This window comes from Phocoena sinus, chromosome 9 (assembly GCF_008692025.1).
Source record: "Phocoena sinus isolate mPhoSin1 chromosome 9, mPhoSin1.pri, whole genome shotgun sequence".
NCBI lineage: Eukaryota > Metazoa > Chordata > Mammalia > Artiodactyla > Phocoenidae > Phocoena > Phocoena sinus.
This window is the reverse complement of record NC_045771.1, coordinates 45,283,103-45,301,116: the sequence shown is the minus strand read 5'-3', so window position 1 is coordinate 45,301,116 and position 18,014 is coordinate 45,283,103. Positions and strand designations below refer to the sequence as shown.

Below are 18,014 nucleotides of genomic sequence, written 5' to 3'. Positions count from 1 at the left end.
TACTTTTTTAGTTATTATTGTTGGCTCTAATTCTTTACCCTCATTTTAAACTTTAGAACTGTTCCAAGACTCACTTCAGAGCCCCTCTACTTTTCTATTTACGCCCTCTCTTTATATCACGTCATCTGGTTCCATGTTCTTAAATAATATTGATATGCCCCTGAATGCTTAATCTCCATGTCCATCCCTGACCCTTCTCCAGAACTCTAGACTCCTTAGTTTTCTTCCTGCTTGACATCTCCACAATGATATCTAATAAGGATCTTAAACTCAACATGTCTGAATCAAAACTCTTGACTTCCCTTCCCCTAAAGCTTGCTTTGCTACCAGGTTCTCTCATCAACCCTGTTTATCAAATCCAAAATCTAAGATGTCCTCTTGATTCCTCTCCTTAGTGTTCCAAATCCTATTCACCACCCAATTCTTTTAACTCTACTTCAGAAACAGAACTTTTGGTCTCTATATCCCAGCAATGTCCTTCCTAGTCCAAACTACCATTATCTCACCAGTATCTCTTCTAACAAGCCACCTCAAGATCCATTCTCCACAGTAATCCTTGTCTAGTCTTTATCAGATCATCTCATTCCATTGTCAAAACTCTTTAGTTGCCTCACACTGTACTTAGAATAACACTGGAACTCATTACCCAGGCCTACAAAGCTGACTTGGTCTGACTCCCATTTTCTCCTCCAACTTTATTACTGCTCCTTGAATGTAGAAAAGCTGTTCTCTCACGAGGGACTTTTTTTTTTTAAGTTGCGGTATAACTGACGTACAACATTACATTAGTTTCAGGTGTACAACACAGTGATTCAATATTTGTACACATTGCAAGATGATCACCACAGTAAGTCTTCACACCACACAGTTATAGAATTTTTTTTCTTGTGATGAGAACGTTTAAGATCTACTCTCTACGCAACTTTCAAATCCACAATACAGTATTATTGACTATAGTCACTATACTGTACATTACATCCCCATGGCTTGTCTATTTTATAAATGAAAGTGTATACATTTTGACTCCCTCTGGTCACGAGGGACATTGTATTAATCCTGCACTAATTCTACTGGCATACTTTCTTCAGTTCTTAGCATGGCTCAAGCCTAAAATCACAACTGTCTCAGGTTAAACATTACTTCTGGAAAGATGCCTTTCCTGACTATCTAATAAAACTCCCAGTTTTCCCTATGTGGGTGCCCTATTTTAATACTCTGCAGAACACTAGTGATATTTTCTTGTTTACTTTTTCATTTGTCTTCTATCTGTAACCTCTCACTAGAATGCACGTTCTGTAAGAGCACCAATGTATCTTCATCCTGTAAAGAAGTACCTGGCACATAAAAAGTGTTCAATAAATATTTGGGTTCAGTTTTTAAAATTCCAATCAATTCCATTGATATATTTGTCTATTTTTGCACAAATGCCACACTGTTTTTATTACTATAGCTTCAGCAGATATTTTAACATCTAGTAGAGTAAGAACTACCCCACCACACACATTATCTTTTTCAAAACTGTTTTTTCTAAGGTTGTTAAATATCTATTTTACATAAATTTTAGACTCAGCTTATCATGTTTCATGTTAAACCCTACTGGAATTTTTATTGGTATTGCTTTGAATCTATAAACATTAGTTTGAGGAAAATCGACTTCTATTTAATACTGAGGCTTTCCATTAAAACATGGTGTATTTCTTCACTTACTTAAACATTATTTTTGTACCCTTAGTTTTACAGTCTCCTTTTCATTAATTTTGAAGTTCTTCATGCGTAATTTATAGGTTTTTTAATAACTGTTGGGAATGTATGTTTTTCTACTATACTTGTTAATTTCCAGTGTATAAGACAGCTTTTTATCCATATCTTACTGAGGACTTTTATATGATCTAATAATTTATAGTTGGCTTTTTTTGTTGTTTTTTTAAAGGAGATGATCAAATTATTTTCATAGGATGCTTCTTCAACTTTTGTAGATACCATATTGCACTGACTGAGATCTCCAGAAAAATGCTCACTATCAATATTAATATCAGCATCCCTGTTTTGCTCCATGCTTTTATTGAACCACCATTAACTATGACGTTTGCTCTAAATTTTGGGCAAAAACTATCATATTAAACAGGTTTCCTATGTAGTGTTTCTAAAATTTAAAAAACAGCTCTTTAAGTGATATTTTTAAGAAATCAGCTTTACAATAAGGAAAAAATGAAAACTGCTGAGAGGTTTGGGGGAAATCTTTAATAACAACAATTCCTAACTGTTGAGCTTCCTTTATGAGACAGAGCACTTCATACTTTTGATACTTTATTCCTAACCATCACAGTACTTTTACAGACAGAATATTTTTCACTATTTTAGAAATGAGGAAATCCTGACTCAGAGATTCAAGCAATTTATCATAGGTCACAAAATCTAATAAGTAATTATGCAAGGATTTATATGCAACTATATCTAGCTCTAGAGCCCACACTCCTCCCACTTTATTCCATATTTAATATGAGATATTAGACCAAGCCTCTCAACATGCCCTAGCAGAAAGAGATAACAAATGTATACTGGGTTTATGGGTTAATTAATAACCACACCCCCGAAAAATGTCTATCTCCACGTCAATTCAGAAGATTTCAAAGTAAAAAGTCACAGTCTCTATTTACTATAGAGACCCAGCTGTTTGTCACTAACAGCTATACGTTTAAAATGAATGGCTTATATTAAGGTAAAGAGGGCAAAGGCACAGATAACCAAGTTGAGTAGGTCTGTTAATGCAATGAATTATAGAACAGAGATTCAAAAATATCTAAAGAGCTAAAACGTTCAAAACAAACATGAAAATTCCAAATGGTTAGAGGTAAAGACTAATCCTTAGGTTCAAAAAAATCAAATGCACATAAATGAGAATAAACAGAGTCCTTGTGAAAAAGATCCACTGGTTTAAACCAAAAGCTAACTGTGTACAGCATGGTTCCCAAGTATACTCAATACGATTTCAATATGCATGGATATCATTGTAACTGACCACAGCAAGAGATTAATAGTACCACTCTCCATATCTGGAAATACATATTTAGTTATAGAAATTATATTTAGTTTGGCCATAGCCTAGTAAGGATACAAGGCACTACCAAATATTTCTTTCATCAAGTCCAAGATGGAGAAAAATTCAAAGTTAATAAGGAAGCCCAAGACTTTCCACGATTGGTTAGATAATTATTGGGGAACAGGAAGTCCATGAAACAATGCACTTCTTGTGGGTTCAACCTCATCAGAATAGAAACAGCCTCCAATTCAAAATAAATCATTATCACATCTTTTATGTAATCCAAGAGTTTCTATCTGTACTTACTGCTACTCCTGTCTTATAGAGGAGGTAATGCACAGTCTGTGTAACGTCGGCAGCGTGCATCAAATTGTGGTAAGGGTTTTTGTGCTTGCTGTATCCTACTTCCAGGGCCTCCACAAATGAGACAAGTGCAGAAATGGGGATCTGAAAGAGAGCAGCAAGGTTAATTAGCTAGTGATTTAGCAGCTTTGAGTGACCATGCAAAAGTCTAAGGTACTCTAGCTGCCTCTTTCTGAAGGCGTAAGATATCATATGAGGACATCAGAACTTTTCTAAGTTAATAAAAGTCACTGAACAAAGTATTGGATAATTTGAAAATCTAACAGGACGTCCCTGGTCCACCCTGCAAATTGTACTTTGTTCTCCAGTTCAGAGGCCCAGGGTAATGACACAGGATCATCTCAGGACATTGAGGGCAAAAAGGCAGGTGCTCATTTATTTCTCAGGCAAAGGCTCAAGTCTTTATTTCCTGAGAAATAAATGAACACATACTATGCAGCATCTCATTTACTTGTGGGAAAACATAAGTACACAAAGATCTTAAGCTATAAAATGATTGCAAACAAACACAAGCCACCGCCTTCTGAAAACTGCACCCTTTAGAAGGAGTGATGTGTACACTGGACAGGTGAGGAAAAAAACCCATAACACAAGTGATAGTCTGTTCTGTAACAGAAACAAGCTGTGTTCTTGTGTTTATTACTTGGCAATTTATTATTGGTGCCTTGCAATTTGGAAAAATACTTCCAGTTATCCTAGCCGCTTTCTGTCTCAAATAGTATAACACACACACCTTCGTTTCCTATTTGGCAGAAAGTAAGCAAGTGCAGAATGCCTGTACAAAATAAGGAGACTCGGAAAACATTCATTGTATAGTTTTCTGGATCAATTCCTTGGTTTGGGGTAAATTATCAATTACAAGAATGGGGGAAAAGGAGAGGGTGTATGTTCCACGAGACTAGAAATCACATTCGTAAGAAAAAATGAGGAAAATGCTACTAGAGTGCTTCATGAGAATCCATACTATGTTCTCCCTTGGGCACATTGTTCCATATTTACTATTTGTGGATTTTTAAAATTTAAATATAGCCTTTTAGATGTGAGAGATGAATTCATTATCATTTTACAAAATGAAGATCCAATGAACCTCGGTTCTTTGGGCTGTTCTTTGGAGATCTATGAGCCACTGAAATGCTAGGTAAAGGTGTGTGCGTGTGCACAGGAACGTTCTTCTGAGGTCTTGAGGAGCCGTCAGATCTTCAAGCAGGTTTCTGATGCAAAAGAAGTTAAGGACCACTGCCATAAAGTGCTTATGGCTATGTAAGAAAGATATCCTGAAATGTGCAGTCCTTAGGAAAGTGATAAAGAATCATGCTGCCCAGAGAAATGAATATGTTATACAGAAAAAGACCTGCATTTTCCGGAGACTCATCCATATGATGAGAGAAATGTAATTGGCATGATATGACAGATGCCAGCAGATGATGCTCAAGCTCCCTGGAGAACCGGACGCCACCTCCAGAGCCTGTGGAATTAGAAGGCCGAGGAGGTGGAACACTGGAATCCATTCATGCTCTTTACTTAAAGGTGAAGAATTAATGTGAAGCATGAATGGCTGGGAAATACCAATGATCTGTCACAGATGATAACTGAGAATATCTGTGTGAATTTGAGCCAAGTGGCCAAAAGAGAAGTTTTTGGAGATAACAGACGTGCACTCTGTCTCCATTCCTGTCTCCTTGCTGGTGGTGGTCATTAGCACACGAAGTCTCGCTGAAATGAGATCTGTGGGCAGAGCCGGCAGGGGAGCTCTGCTGGTTCAGGCTTCCAGCCATACTTCTAGGACGACTGGGATCTAAATGGGCAGCTCCAGCCTCTCCCCTGCTGATGAACCCACCAGACAAGGGAGTAATGAAAAGTTCCCACCACAGAGGAGTTCATGGCAGTGGCTGTCCAGATGATGCTTCCCAAGTCACCCCAGAGAGTTTTCAGTCTACATTAAAAGGATCCTCTTGGTCTTAGCCCCCAAATCATGCAAGTATGGACAAATGTGTGCATTTTTTTTTTTTAATTAGACACTGACCTTGAAACGACTGATCAGATCATAGCGTGTGAGTAATTCATAGAAAATGAATTTCAGTGCATGATCCCCGCTGGCTTCATTGAGGGAAAAGACATCAAATGACCACTTGTCCACATCCTACAGGAGAGGATGGAGAGAAATAATTCATCAGTTGGTAGCCACTTACACAGCTACTAATCTCCCTACTTTGGAGTTAGCTCACAGCACTCACCTGGGTATTCACAGCCTAAGACTCTAATACCCTTTCCACTCTCAAACTGTTTCCAATATGGCAGTCCTACATAGCATTTACTGATAAAATATTCAATAGTTTTATTAGTAATAACAATAGCTATAATTTATTGGGTACCTACCATTCTGATCAGTGATAAACATGTAATCTTTCCTGAAGACAACTCTAAGTGGTAGGTATGATCAGTCACATCTTACAGATGAGAAAACTGAGAAGTTACCTAATTTCCCTAAGACCCATGGCAAGCAAGTGCTAAGGACAAAACATGAACACATGTTCAACTGATGCCTAAACTCAGGCTCTTTCCATTAACCTTCTACTATCTCTGCCGAATTCCAAAATTTTAATTGATTTCACAATAACCTAGGGTGTTCCCTACTCTAAACTTCTCCCAAGCCCCATGATACTATCTACTGACTTCCTCTTAGTCCACCATTGAGAATGCTAACCCACTTAAAAGTGTTCAGAAACATGCATATAGATCACAAAATAATGTGTCACCTCAACAATCCAAACTGCTGAGCTGAAACCGAGGAGAGAGCCCTCATTTCACGGGATGGAAAAATGCTACCACTTCTGGAGTCACTGATCTGGGGACTGAGCTCTCAAATCTGTAAGTCACTTTACTGAAAAAGTAAAACTAAGAGCTAAGCTGAACACACTCCTCACACACTGCTCCTGAAGTTCAAAGCCTTATTTGTCCATAAATAGCGACTCCAAAACACTGTCTGATGTGTCTTTGACTTATAACTAGCTACTTGTGGGTGTTATGAACAAAGATGTGTTTAAGCAATAATTAAAGCAATAGTCATTTGGTTTCTCAGTGTACCAAGAGTCTCCCTTTCAGTGGTTAAGAAAAGTGTGCTGCCATGAGTGTGACAATAAGGACCCATATGAGACCACATTGAGTTCAGGCTACGTGTCAGATGGTCCCCTGGAAGAGACCTTGGCTCTCAGGAACTGCTGGATCCAGTGACTCCAACCTCAGCCCTCACTGCATTCCAACATCATCTATCCATCCCAATCCTGTCCCTCTCCAAATATCCCAACCATCAAGATAACCCCAAGACCATGAACAGTCTCTCTCATGGATGCCAAGGCACAGGAAAACCAAATTGTATATAGGTGAAACCAAACATTTCCAAAAGGGTTTCAAATAGATTGTTTCAATTCACACTTGGTGGTAACCTCACCTCAGGCTTCAATAATTTCTCCTCCATTATAATAACTAAAGAAATAGCTACAAGTATTAAGGACATTTTCTGTGCCAGGCACAGTGGGAAGTGTTGATACACATTTGCAAACCCTCACAACTCTAGAAACGGGTATCACTTTCCCCAGTTTCACAGATGGCAACCTCAGAGATGAAGTGTCTAATGCCAACTGGTAGCAGAACCACATAATAACCCCACTGACACCCCTTGGTGATACCATTACTGACAAATGACATTGTAAACTCAATGAATACATGCTGTGACCCAAGCCTCATGCCCTAAATACCCCAATAGGGCCTAGGCCATCGACAGTGGGGTCATTTAAGATTAATCCAAGACCTAAAGCTTCACCTTGGCTACTGTAATTGGCATTGTCATGACAGCCACTGTCTAGCCAATAGTCCTAAAGAAAAGTCCATTGACAACTCAGTAGATAGGAAAACCCTTTGTCATATCTGACAATTTTTAATCCTCTTCACTGGAATGAATGAAAAAGAGAAAAGCTCTCTAACACTGGAAATCAAGAGATTATCATAGTAAAAAGTCAAGATTTATTCTGAATATTAAGTCTAGAGAAACAGAAGGATGAGTAAATACAGACAGTGAGATAGACATTCACTCCAGCCCCTCATTTTTGGGAAGGCTTAGCTGTGATTCTCAAATTTCAGTGTTCTTTAGAACCACCTGGGGTACTCAGAAAAAAATGTCGATTCTCTGGTGGAGGGCTCTGCAGAATCCTGGCTTGTGGCCTGGAATCTGCATTTTAACAAGCACCTTAAACCATTCTTCCTTTCTTAGCAAATTTGGCTCAAGCACCATTCCTGTGGAAACACTGCATGAATTTCCTATTAGTCTAAAGTGAAGAAAGCCTGACCTCTTCATCTCCTCCTGCTTTAAACCTGGAGTCTATGCAGAGTGTTTCTTCCTGAGTCACACAATAGATGCCCTTCTAAAGAACAGCACAATTCTACATTTCCAATAACCCCACCTTAGAAGGTTAGAGATAAAACACCCCAAATTAGAAGTGAGTATTCATTGCCTGGAAACAAATAAAAAGAACAAAACTGCAACATATTTAAAATTTAGGAGTTGGTGGTGGTGAAGTATTCTCTTTACTTAAATGTTATTTTATGCCATGTTCTTACATTAATCACAAAGGTTAACATGACAGTAGCATGATGATTATTTTATTGACTTGTATTCTCTCAGGCTTTAGGGAAATTTTCTGTAATAGAAGAAAACAATAGTGATTCCATATAAATTGCTGGCACTGGAGTGAAAATAACCTTTTTCTAACAGGCACTACATTAAAAAAAGAATCTACGTCATATCTCCAATTCACCTCCAATCCACTGAAAATAAAACTGGAGTCTAGGGATGCAGAAAAATATTACATTGTAAAAAGGTCTTGAACTTCTGCAGTAAACAGAGCATACAACCAAGAGAAATGACAGCTTTAGCCTTCTGTACATATCAGCAATAGTGTGGAGAAGGATAGCAATTCAAAGAGTTAGTATTTACTTTTTGTCTGAATCATCAAGGTAACATTCCCCTCAGAAAGACAACATGTGTGCCTCTGAGAATTACTTTTCCCTAAGCATAAAACAACAATTCATGCATATCACAGGTTGTTCCACATTTCTTCAATTATTCTGCATAGAAAAGATGCTCCAATTTGGAAGAAATATTTTCATAAATTTCTTAGTACTGGTATAACCACCTGTATTTATGTTCATGATAAAGGAAGAAATTAAGGATAAAAGATGCTTTTAGGGCTTCCCTGGTGGCTCAGTGGTTGAGAGTCCGCCTGCCGATGCAGGGGACACGGGTTCATGCCTCGGTCCAGGAAGACCCCACTTGCTGCAGAGCAGCTAGGCCCGTAAGCCACGGCCACTGAGCCTGCGCGTCTGGAGTCTGTGCTCTGCAACGGGAGAGGCCACAACAGTGAGAGGCCCGCGTACAGAAAAAAAAAAAAAGATGCTTTCAATGTTCCCAAGATTTTCATTGAATGTTTCGGGTTCAATTATGAAAATCAATGCAACTTCATAGTGGGTGTTATGAAACATCAAATCTCATGAAGTGATTTCACAGATTAAATGGGAAACATTGCTGTAAATTACACAATAATTTATTCGGCATTAGAGTGGGGGTTGACGAAGAGGGAGAGAAAACACGTGTCTTCTTGCTGTTTCCTTCCTGAGCATCCTACCTGTCCTAGATCAGGGGTCTCCAACCCCCAGCCTCTGACTGGTACCAGTCTGCGTCTTGTTAGGAACCAGGCCGCACAGCAGGAGTTGAGCAGCAGGCGAGCAAGCGAAGCTTCATCTGCCTATCCCCGTCGCGCCCCATCGCTCGCATTACCACCCTCCCCACCCTACCCCCCGTCCGTGTAAAAATGTCTTCCATGAAACTGGTCCCTGGTGCCAAAAAGTTCGGGGACTGCTGTCCTAGATGACTTAAGAAAAAACATAAAATGGAGAACTGAGGATCTGAATATATAGGGTCTCCCAAATTCAGCTAGTGAATGTCTCTGAGTCAAGAGAAAGGGACTATGAAATATAAAAGCAAAATGACCCTCAAGGGCCCTCTCTTGACATTAAATTGATCAAGAAGCTCTCCCACCTCTGATTCTGTGAAAAGGGAATTTAAATTATCTTCTGAAAATTTCATCAGGAATACACTTTTCAGGTTTCAGAGAAAGACTAAAATAGCTTTAAGAAGAGTCGGAACGCTGGGATGCCCCTGAGCAAGTTGACACAACTCCCTGTGTAGGCACCAGGCAACCAGTTCTGTGGTCCTGAACCTTAGCATGGCCCCTCCTTCAAATCCAGAAGTCAAATCAGCTTCAGCACAGCTGGGATATCCTTAGACCAATGGGTCTGAATGAACACACTTCTACAGGAATACATCTACTTGGGGGCTCTTAGAGATACTCTATACAATTCCAAGAGCTTGTCTGATTGGGAGTCATCTTGCAGTATTTAGCCCCTTTAAACTCAAGCATCTGTGTGACTTCCCACACATGGGAAGTCTGTGTGACTTCCCATGGAACTTCTGGGCTCAGTGAGGGACTTGGGAAAACAGTAGGATATATGAAGAGGACAAGGGCTCTGGAGGACATACTTTCATACAGTAATATGCTACTGAGAGCTTAGCTTACTGTGTGCCTGGAACTCTGGTATCAAACCTCAGTTCTGTCTCTGTGTCTTTTTTTTTTTTTTAGTCTCACTGAGTCTTAGTTTCTTCATCTATAAAATGGATATAGAACAGGTAAGCAGATAATGGTAGAATTATAATCACCAAAGATCCTCTTAATGTTGAATATTTATGACCAGTACAAATTTGATCTCCTACGGCCAAAGTCAGACTGAGTCTCATAATGCCAGATCGCTATACAGATCACTAAACCACTCCAAGAGAGTAGAAAGAAATGAAACCAAACAAGAGTTCAATTTTTTAAAAATGTGGCAGTACAAAGGCTGAAAAGATAGTGATACTGTTAGAACGAATAGCAAAAAGATAATGAAGGAAAAACGTCAGGAATGACTAGGAAAACTGTAAATAGAATTGTAAATGAAAATTTCTTATTTTCTAACAAAAAATTTAACTGTACTTTTTATAGGGTACCTTGAACATTGTAAGACCTTTTCCTTGGTATTACCTTTAATGCTTCAATAACAGCTGGTGGGTAGCTCAGTCCAACCATGTTTGATGTTCGTCTATACATTCTGGCAAAGTCAGAAGGGAAAAATGCAATATTATGTCTTACAAAGAAGAATTAGCAGGCCACAGACTTATACCAGTATTGACAATTAACAAGAAGTCATGTCATCTGATGGACCCACGGAACCTAAAATTTCTTTTATAACCTTTTTCATAGTCATTCAAGTGGCCTATGAAATGAAATGAAAGCAATCCCAAACATGTACAGCATTGGAAATAAAAAAAATTAAGTCTATGTGCCCCAAATTGGAAATTAAATTATTAAAATGGGTCTCCTGTTCTGCTGGAAGTGAATTATAGTATAGCACAGACAGTATGTAGTGTAGTACTTTAACCTGAAAAAGAACTCCTACGGGCAAATTATTTAGAAGAGCTTGTTCTTTAGAACTGTCAAAAACTAGAGAGAACTTCGAGCTGACCATGGCATTTCTAAAATGTGTAATTGTGTGATAAGGGTTGTAGGAAGAATAAATTGATTTCTGGAATCTGTTTCTGGGGAAGGGGGGCAATTTGATTTCAGAGAGCAAAGTGACTTACAAAATTGGAAAGTGTCATGGGGAACTCAAACACCTTGAATGAACTCCTCCCTGGCTCAATACCCTCAACAAAGCATCCCTGACCTGTTCCAAATGTAGACATCATCCATATGTGTCAAATGATGATGGATGAGACGTCCTTCTTTAAAAATTAGAGACTCAACTCAAACTAAATCTTCTCTAGTTAACATTAACAAAAAGAATTCAAAGCAAAGGCAAAAGCTTGTCCTAACGATGCTGTGGAGATATGTTTTTGCCATCTCTCATTCAAGACTGTCTGTTTCCACCCAGAATTTTCAGCATTTATAAAGATACCAAAACTACATCAAAGCAAAGCCTTTGGTTGTTAGAAACTGGTGTCCCTTTTGCTGCTTTGGTCACTGAATGACAGCCATCTTTACCTCTCCACAAATATCCCGGCTTGCACTGCGTGGACGATGCTCTTGAACCGCGGCTTCTCCTCGCTCCTTCTGAGTATCATCCCCATCTGCCGTGTAAAGGTGGAGGCCAGCCAGTCTCGGACCTCAGAAGGCACCGCATCTGACTGAATGTCACTGAGCTCATCCTCCGTATCCAGGAGTCTCCTGAACCCAAGAAACAGAACCAGGACACAGATTAAATCTGAATTTAGAGCTCTCTGTTCAAAGCAGCTGTTCCTACTCTCCACCCCACCTGCATACACAGGTGCAAAGAAACCAAAATAAATTGGCCACAAAAAAATCCAGCACCTTTTAGACAAGGCTTGTGAAAGCCCACCCTTCGTTTGTTTCAGGCTGGACAAAGGAACAAAGGAATCAGATACTTTATCTCAGGCTTCGTAGGTCTGAGACACATTGCACTCAGGAGCACCCAGTATCTTTATTCCTAGATGGTTTGTGGAATTTGAATGGAATCTAAACCTTCCATTTTAAAATGCATTCACCAGGAGGTTTATTTCATAGATGGCCATGTGGCATTATTTTGTTTTAAAAATAATGGCACTTAAAAACTATAGACAACAATACTGTATTATAAACTTCACACTTGCTAAGAGCCTAGATCTTAATAGTTCCCATCACAAAAAATAATAATTAGGTGTTAGTTAACGCTACAGTAGTAATCATATTGTAATATATAAATATATCAAGTCAACACATCGTACATCTTAAACTTATACAGTGTTACATGTCAATTACATCTCAATAAAAATAACTTTTAAAAAAGAAAAAGAAAGATTTTGCAAAGTATTATCCAAATCACATCAACCCAGTCCTCTGAAGTAATGAACCCAAATAATATCAACTGCTATTCTCTCTAGTTTGTTAGGACATTACAGAAACTTAAATGTCTAAATTTAAGCAAAATTTCCAAAACAATGCAGTTCTTTATTTGAGCACAGTGATTTAAGGCAGCTGTCAGGTGTGCTCAGCAGATTTTTCAAATGTGTTCATAGGTCAGGCTAGAACAGAAGTAGTAATAAATTACAATAAAACTTTGAATACTGTATTTTATACTAAGCACTACTAAAAATAAGCAGTAAAAACAGGTGTCAATGGAAAATTTTGTTCTGTTTTTTTTCTCTTTAGACCCATCAATTGAGAGGTAGGGGAGAAAAATGTAACATCTGGGAAAAAACTACAGTATAAAATTTCCTTAAATTAGGAACCAAGCATATCACCGAAAACCAAGCCACACGATTCTTAGATTATGGGAAATCCTTTTGGATTGGAATTTGGCATAGCAAAGTAATACAACACAAATACTAACAGAGAAGCTTGTCTGAAGTAGAAAAAAGAAGAAAAGCCTTTCATGTTTACAATTTCCACATTTTTCTAAAGAAGTGCAATTCTGTTACTTTCAAATTCATTTTACAATAGTAACCGGAAGTGCTTTAGTATTTATGGATAATTCAAGTGGAGAGGGTCTGCTAAGTAAATCAATAACAAACCTAAGGATTAAGGGAGGAATACTGGGTGTTTAAGAGAACAAATGCTTCTCCATCCCTTCAGGAGCTTCCATTTACAGATAGATAACGTGAATTAAAACATGAACATAATTTTTAGGCTGAGATGAATAATATTCAATAATTCCAGTTGAACTTTACATTTGATTAAAAATCTGGTAAGATTTTTAAAAATCACTTTTTTTCCTCTTACATTTTCTTACTTCACTGTCATAATGGGCATGTGAGAGGTTAAGTTCTATTAGCTCCTTTTTATAAATGAGCATGTACAGAGGATATGTGATACCCAAATCTACCCCATTTGTTTGTGAAAACTAAAGCTCCAAGACCAATCATTTGAATGCTACCTCCTACATGCCATGGGGGACATTTCAGAAAAGCCATATAACAGAAAATTTATATTACCACATCAACTTGTCATTTTAGCTTACCTGGTTTCATCAATGTATACAGATTCAAGCACTGTGGCTGCATATTCCAAATTCTTCTTAAGATCTACCACTGAAGCCTCCCCTCTTTCTAATTGTTTGACCAAAGACCGTAACCTGAGGGGAAAAGACATGATTCAATTAGAATAGAGGAAAAACAATTAGAGGAAACCAAAGATAATCCTACAATTAGAGGGACGCAGTTTACAGCCATTAAATATTTTTATTTATTCCAATATATCTGAAAGGAAAATATAAATCTAATGATGGAACTGACCAGTATTTCTCAAAGAAGCAAGTTATAAAATAAATACACACATTTTTTTCCACTCTAAATCAAGAACAAAAATATTCTCATCTACCAGGCACTGACAGCCCCCAACACTTTCTAACTACCTTTTATCTTGCTAAGAGTTTCCTAAATTATCAGTGATTTTGCTTCTCTTCTGATTTTCGTATTTTTTGGTCCTAACTGTATGTAGTAAAGCATGACCAGCAACAACATCACCAAACACTGCTTGAGATCCTGCTATGTTGCAGGTACTTTGTTCAGCTGTGACCATAGAGAATAGCAGTCCCATGGCCCACACATGTTCCAAGACAGATGAGGAGACTTAGACCACCAAAATAACCACAGAAGGCTCCATAAGGAATACATGAAGGCAAACTTTTACTGGACAGGAAGAATTCCTCTAGGAGCAGATAAATACCCTAGTTTTGTTTTTTTTAAGGAGGATGGATGACAAACCAAGGTACTGAGGACAAGACCTTTCCCACTGCTAGTCAAGAGTTCCAGACAGTAAAAGAGAAACAATAAAACATGCTCTCCTCTTATGTATATGAACACTATCCCCACAGAGAAAGACTCAGTACATATGAGAGCAATAAAATGCCAACAGATTATCAAAGACCGGCAACTGGGAACACTGTAAATACCACAGAGATATGGAGATTGGACAACACTTCAGGCTCTTTGACAGCCAGCAAAGAACAGAAACTTTGAGGACAACCTTCGGTTTGAATTGTACATCACATAGTATTAGCTCTGCAATCCCAGGCAATAGCTGAATGTCAGCTATAAAATGAAGAAGCAACCACCAAATTTCCTAGGTTGATACAAAGATTCAATCAAATTGATATTGATGTAGTCACATCAACCATGTGACCTACGATTGGTAATTGTTTTCAGCTTTACTGAATATAATTGATATATAACATTGTGTCCTTATACAACATGATGATTTGATACACATATATGTTGCAAAATGACTACCACATAAGGCTAGTTAATACAGCCAAAACCTCATAAATTTAATTTCTTTTTCTGGTGAGAACATTTAGGATTTACTATTCTAGCAACTTTCGTATACAATACTTAAAACCAGTACTTGCTAACTATAACCACCAGGTTGTACATTAGATCCCCACAATTCATTTATCTTACAACTGTAAGTCTGTACTCTGAACAACTTCCCCCATTTCCCTGTTGTTTTTTTAAAAGGCATTTGTTATCATTATTGTCATTGTTGTTATTCAGTGACCTTGGTTATCAGAGGTAACCAGAGAGAAACATGCTATCAGGATACTTAAGATTATTATCAAGTCTCCATTTCCCAAGGGTGCTCCCACTTTCCTGACTTCAAAATATCCTCAGATTTGCATTTATAAGAGAGCACAGGTCAACATCTCTGCAAGGCATAAACTATTCCCCTCCAGATCTACATGAAAATGATAAACAATAAGGAAAGAGGAAAAACTCAGGATCACCCTTAAAAAGTAGGCAAGAGGGTCAGCCATACAAAATAAATTCCCAGGAATTTCAGTGATGTAAAATACAGAGGAAATTAGACTGAGGGTAGTGGCTACGTGACTTGTGAATCTCCAACATGCAAAAGGAAAATATGCAAAGGAAATCAGCAGAGGCCTCTGCAGCCTTGGAGGTGAGGGTTAGCCTGCGGATCCAATTAGCAGCACTAGGAAGTGTTCTGGTTTCAAAGGCAGTGCGAGACAGGGAGTTGGCATGGAAGGGTTTAGCAGTCCCTCACACACAGTGGACAGCCAGCCTGCCAAACAATGGGGAGACTGCAGAAGCAAGCCCTGAGAGTTGTTCCAAATAAGAAATGGAAGCTCTTTAGCAAAACACATTCCTGGCTAAGTCTGCCTCCAATTCTGACTCTCACCTCCAGAAGCCCAACTACCCCCAGCCTGTTTTGACTCTCCACTGGCAAGGAAAAATGAGGGTAAGCTTAAACTTCCTAAAAATGTTCTCCCTTGATTTGGGGCTTAAAGATTCTACCAGGAATTGACATGAATCCCTAATAGGACCCATCTCAGCTCTCAAAACCTGAGAGGAGAAGACAAAACATAAAAAATGATGACGGAAACTACATGGCTAACAGAAGTAAGAACCAGATGATTCTATCTTCCTACAAAAGGGAAATAAGAAATAAACAAACAGAAGCAGCTTTAATCAGATAAGTTTTCCTAGACTGAAGAAAAACCTTTAAAGCAGATGAAAAGGGATCAGATAAAACCAGAAAAAGAAATCCAACATATGCAGTTGTAATTTTTTATCTCCAAGAATTTTTTAAAAAGGCGAAAACTGTTGAGAAAAAAATATATTACTTACAAAGTAACAAAAATTCAAGCTGGCCATAAGACTTCAACCATGCCAAATATCAAAAAGCAATTTAATAACAACACCAATTTTTGAAAATAATATGGTATAATTCAAGGTATCTATATCTACCTATGTATACTAGGACTGCCATGTGTATGTGAAGCCAACAAATACATTCTCAGTTGTGGACAAGCTCAAAATTTCATCATTAATATGCTTTTCCAGAAAATAAAAACAAAAAAACTTTAAGGCCAACTGTGGGACAGTGATCTTTCAAGGAGGATAGATTGATGAATCTCCAATTAAAGTGACTCATGACCGGAGGAGGTTCAAGATGGCAGAAGAGTAAGACGCGGAGATCGCCTTCCTCCCCACAAATACATCAGAAATACATTTACATGTGGAACAGCTCCAAAAGAACACCTACTGAACGCTGGCAGAAGACCTCAGACCTCTCAAAAGGCAAGAAACTCCCCACGTACCTGGGTACGGCAAAAGAAAAAAGAATAAACAGAGACCAACGAATAGGGACGGGACCTGCACCAGTGGGAGGGAGCCGTGAAGGAGGAAAGGTTTGCACACACTAGGAAGGCCCTTCGCGGGCGGAGACTGCGGGTGGCGGAGGGGGGAAGCTTCGGAGCCGCGCCGCAGAGGAGAGCTCAGCCACAGGGGTGCGGAGGGGAAAGCGGAGAGATTCCCACACAGACGATCGGTGCCGACCGGCACTCACCAACCCGAGAGGCTTGTCTGCTCACCCGCCGGGGCGGGCGGGGCTGGGAGCTGAGGCTCGGGCGGGCTTCGGTCGGAGCGCCGGGAGAGGACTGGGGTTGGCTGTGTGAACATAGCCTGAAGGGGCTAGTGCGCCACGACTAGCCGGGAGGGAGTCCGGAAAAAGGTCTGGAGCTGCCGAAGAGGCAAGAGACTTTTTTTTCCCTCTTTGTTTCCTGGTGCGCGAGGAGAGAGGGATTAAGAGCACCGCTTAAAGGATCTCCAGAGACGGGCGCAAGCCGTGGCTACCAGCGCGGACCCCAGAGACGGGCATGAGACGCTAAGGCTGCTCCTGCCGCCACCAAGAAGCCTGTGCACGAGCACAGGTCACTCTCCACAACTTTCTTCCGGGGAGCCTGTGCAGCCCCCCACTGCCAGGGTTCCGGAATCCAGGGACAACTTCCCCGGGAGAACGCACAGCACGCCTCAGGCTGGTGCAAAGTCACGCCGGCCTCTGCCGCGCAGGCTCGCCTCGCACCCGTACCCCTCCCTTCCCCTGGCCTGAGTGAGCCAGAGCCCACGAATCAGCGGCTCCTTTAACCTCGTCCTGTCTGACCGAAGAACAGACGCCCTCAGGCGACCTACACGCAGAAATAGGGCCAAATCCAAAGCTGAACCCCGGGAGCTGTGCGAACAAAGAAGAGAAAGGGAAATCTCTCCCAGCAGCCACAGAAGCAGCGGATTAAATCTCCACAGTCAACTTGATGTACCCTGCATCAGTGGAATACCTGAATAGACAACAAATCATCCCAAATTGAGGAGGTAGACTTTGGGATCAACAATATATATACATTTTTCCCTACTTCTCTTTTTGTGCGTGTGTATGTGTATGCTTCTGTGTGTGATTTTGTCTATATAGCTTTGCTTTTACCATTTGTCCTAGGGTTCTGTCTGTCCATTTTTTTTTTATTACTTAAAAAAATTTTTTTCTTAATAATTATTTTTTATTTTAATAACTTTATTTTACTTTATTTTATTTTACCTTCTTCTTTCCTTCCTTCCTTCCTTCCTTCCTTCCTTCCTTCCTTCCTTCCTCTTTCTCTCTCTTTCTTTCTTCTCTCCCTTTTATTCTGAGCCATGTGGAGGACACGTTCTTAGTGCTCCAGCCAGGCATCAGGGCTGTGG

The 18,014-nt window shown here is 39.5% G+C and overlaps 1 protein-coding gene across 7 annotated transcripts in view; it reads right to left on the bottom strand.

Annotated features, from left to right (window-relative positions):
* Positions 1-18,014, bottom strand: part of PDE1C (phosphodiesterase 1C) — a 472,817-nt gene that overhangs the window by 96,549 nt on the left and 358,254 nt on the right. For all 7 annotated transcript variants that reach the window (XM_032643393.1, XM_032643388.1, XM_032643391.1 and 4 more), the window contains 5 exons: positions 13,505-13,618; positions 11,533-11,715; positions 10,534-10,600; positions 5,427-5,543; positions 3,347-3,487 (listed from right to left, as the gene is read on the bottom strand). In XM_032643393.1, coding sequence (XP_032499284.1) covers positions 3,347-3,487; positions 5,427-5,543; positions 10,534-10,600; positions 11,533-11,715; positions 13,505-13,618 — 622 coding nt within the window. The remainder of the gene's footprint in view (positions 1-3,346; positions 3,488-5,426; positions 5,544-10,533; positions 10,601-11,532; positions 11,716-13,504; positions 13,619-18,014) is intronic.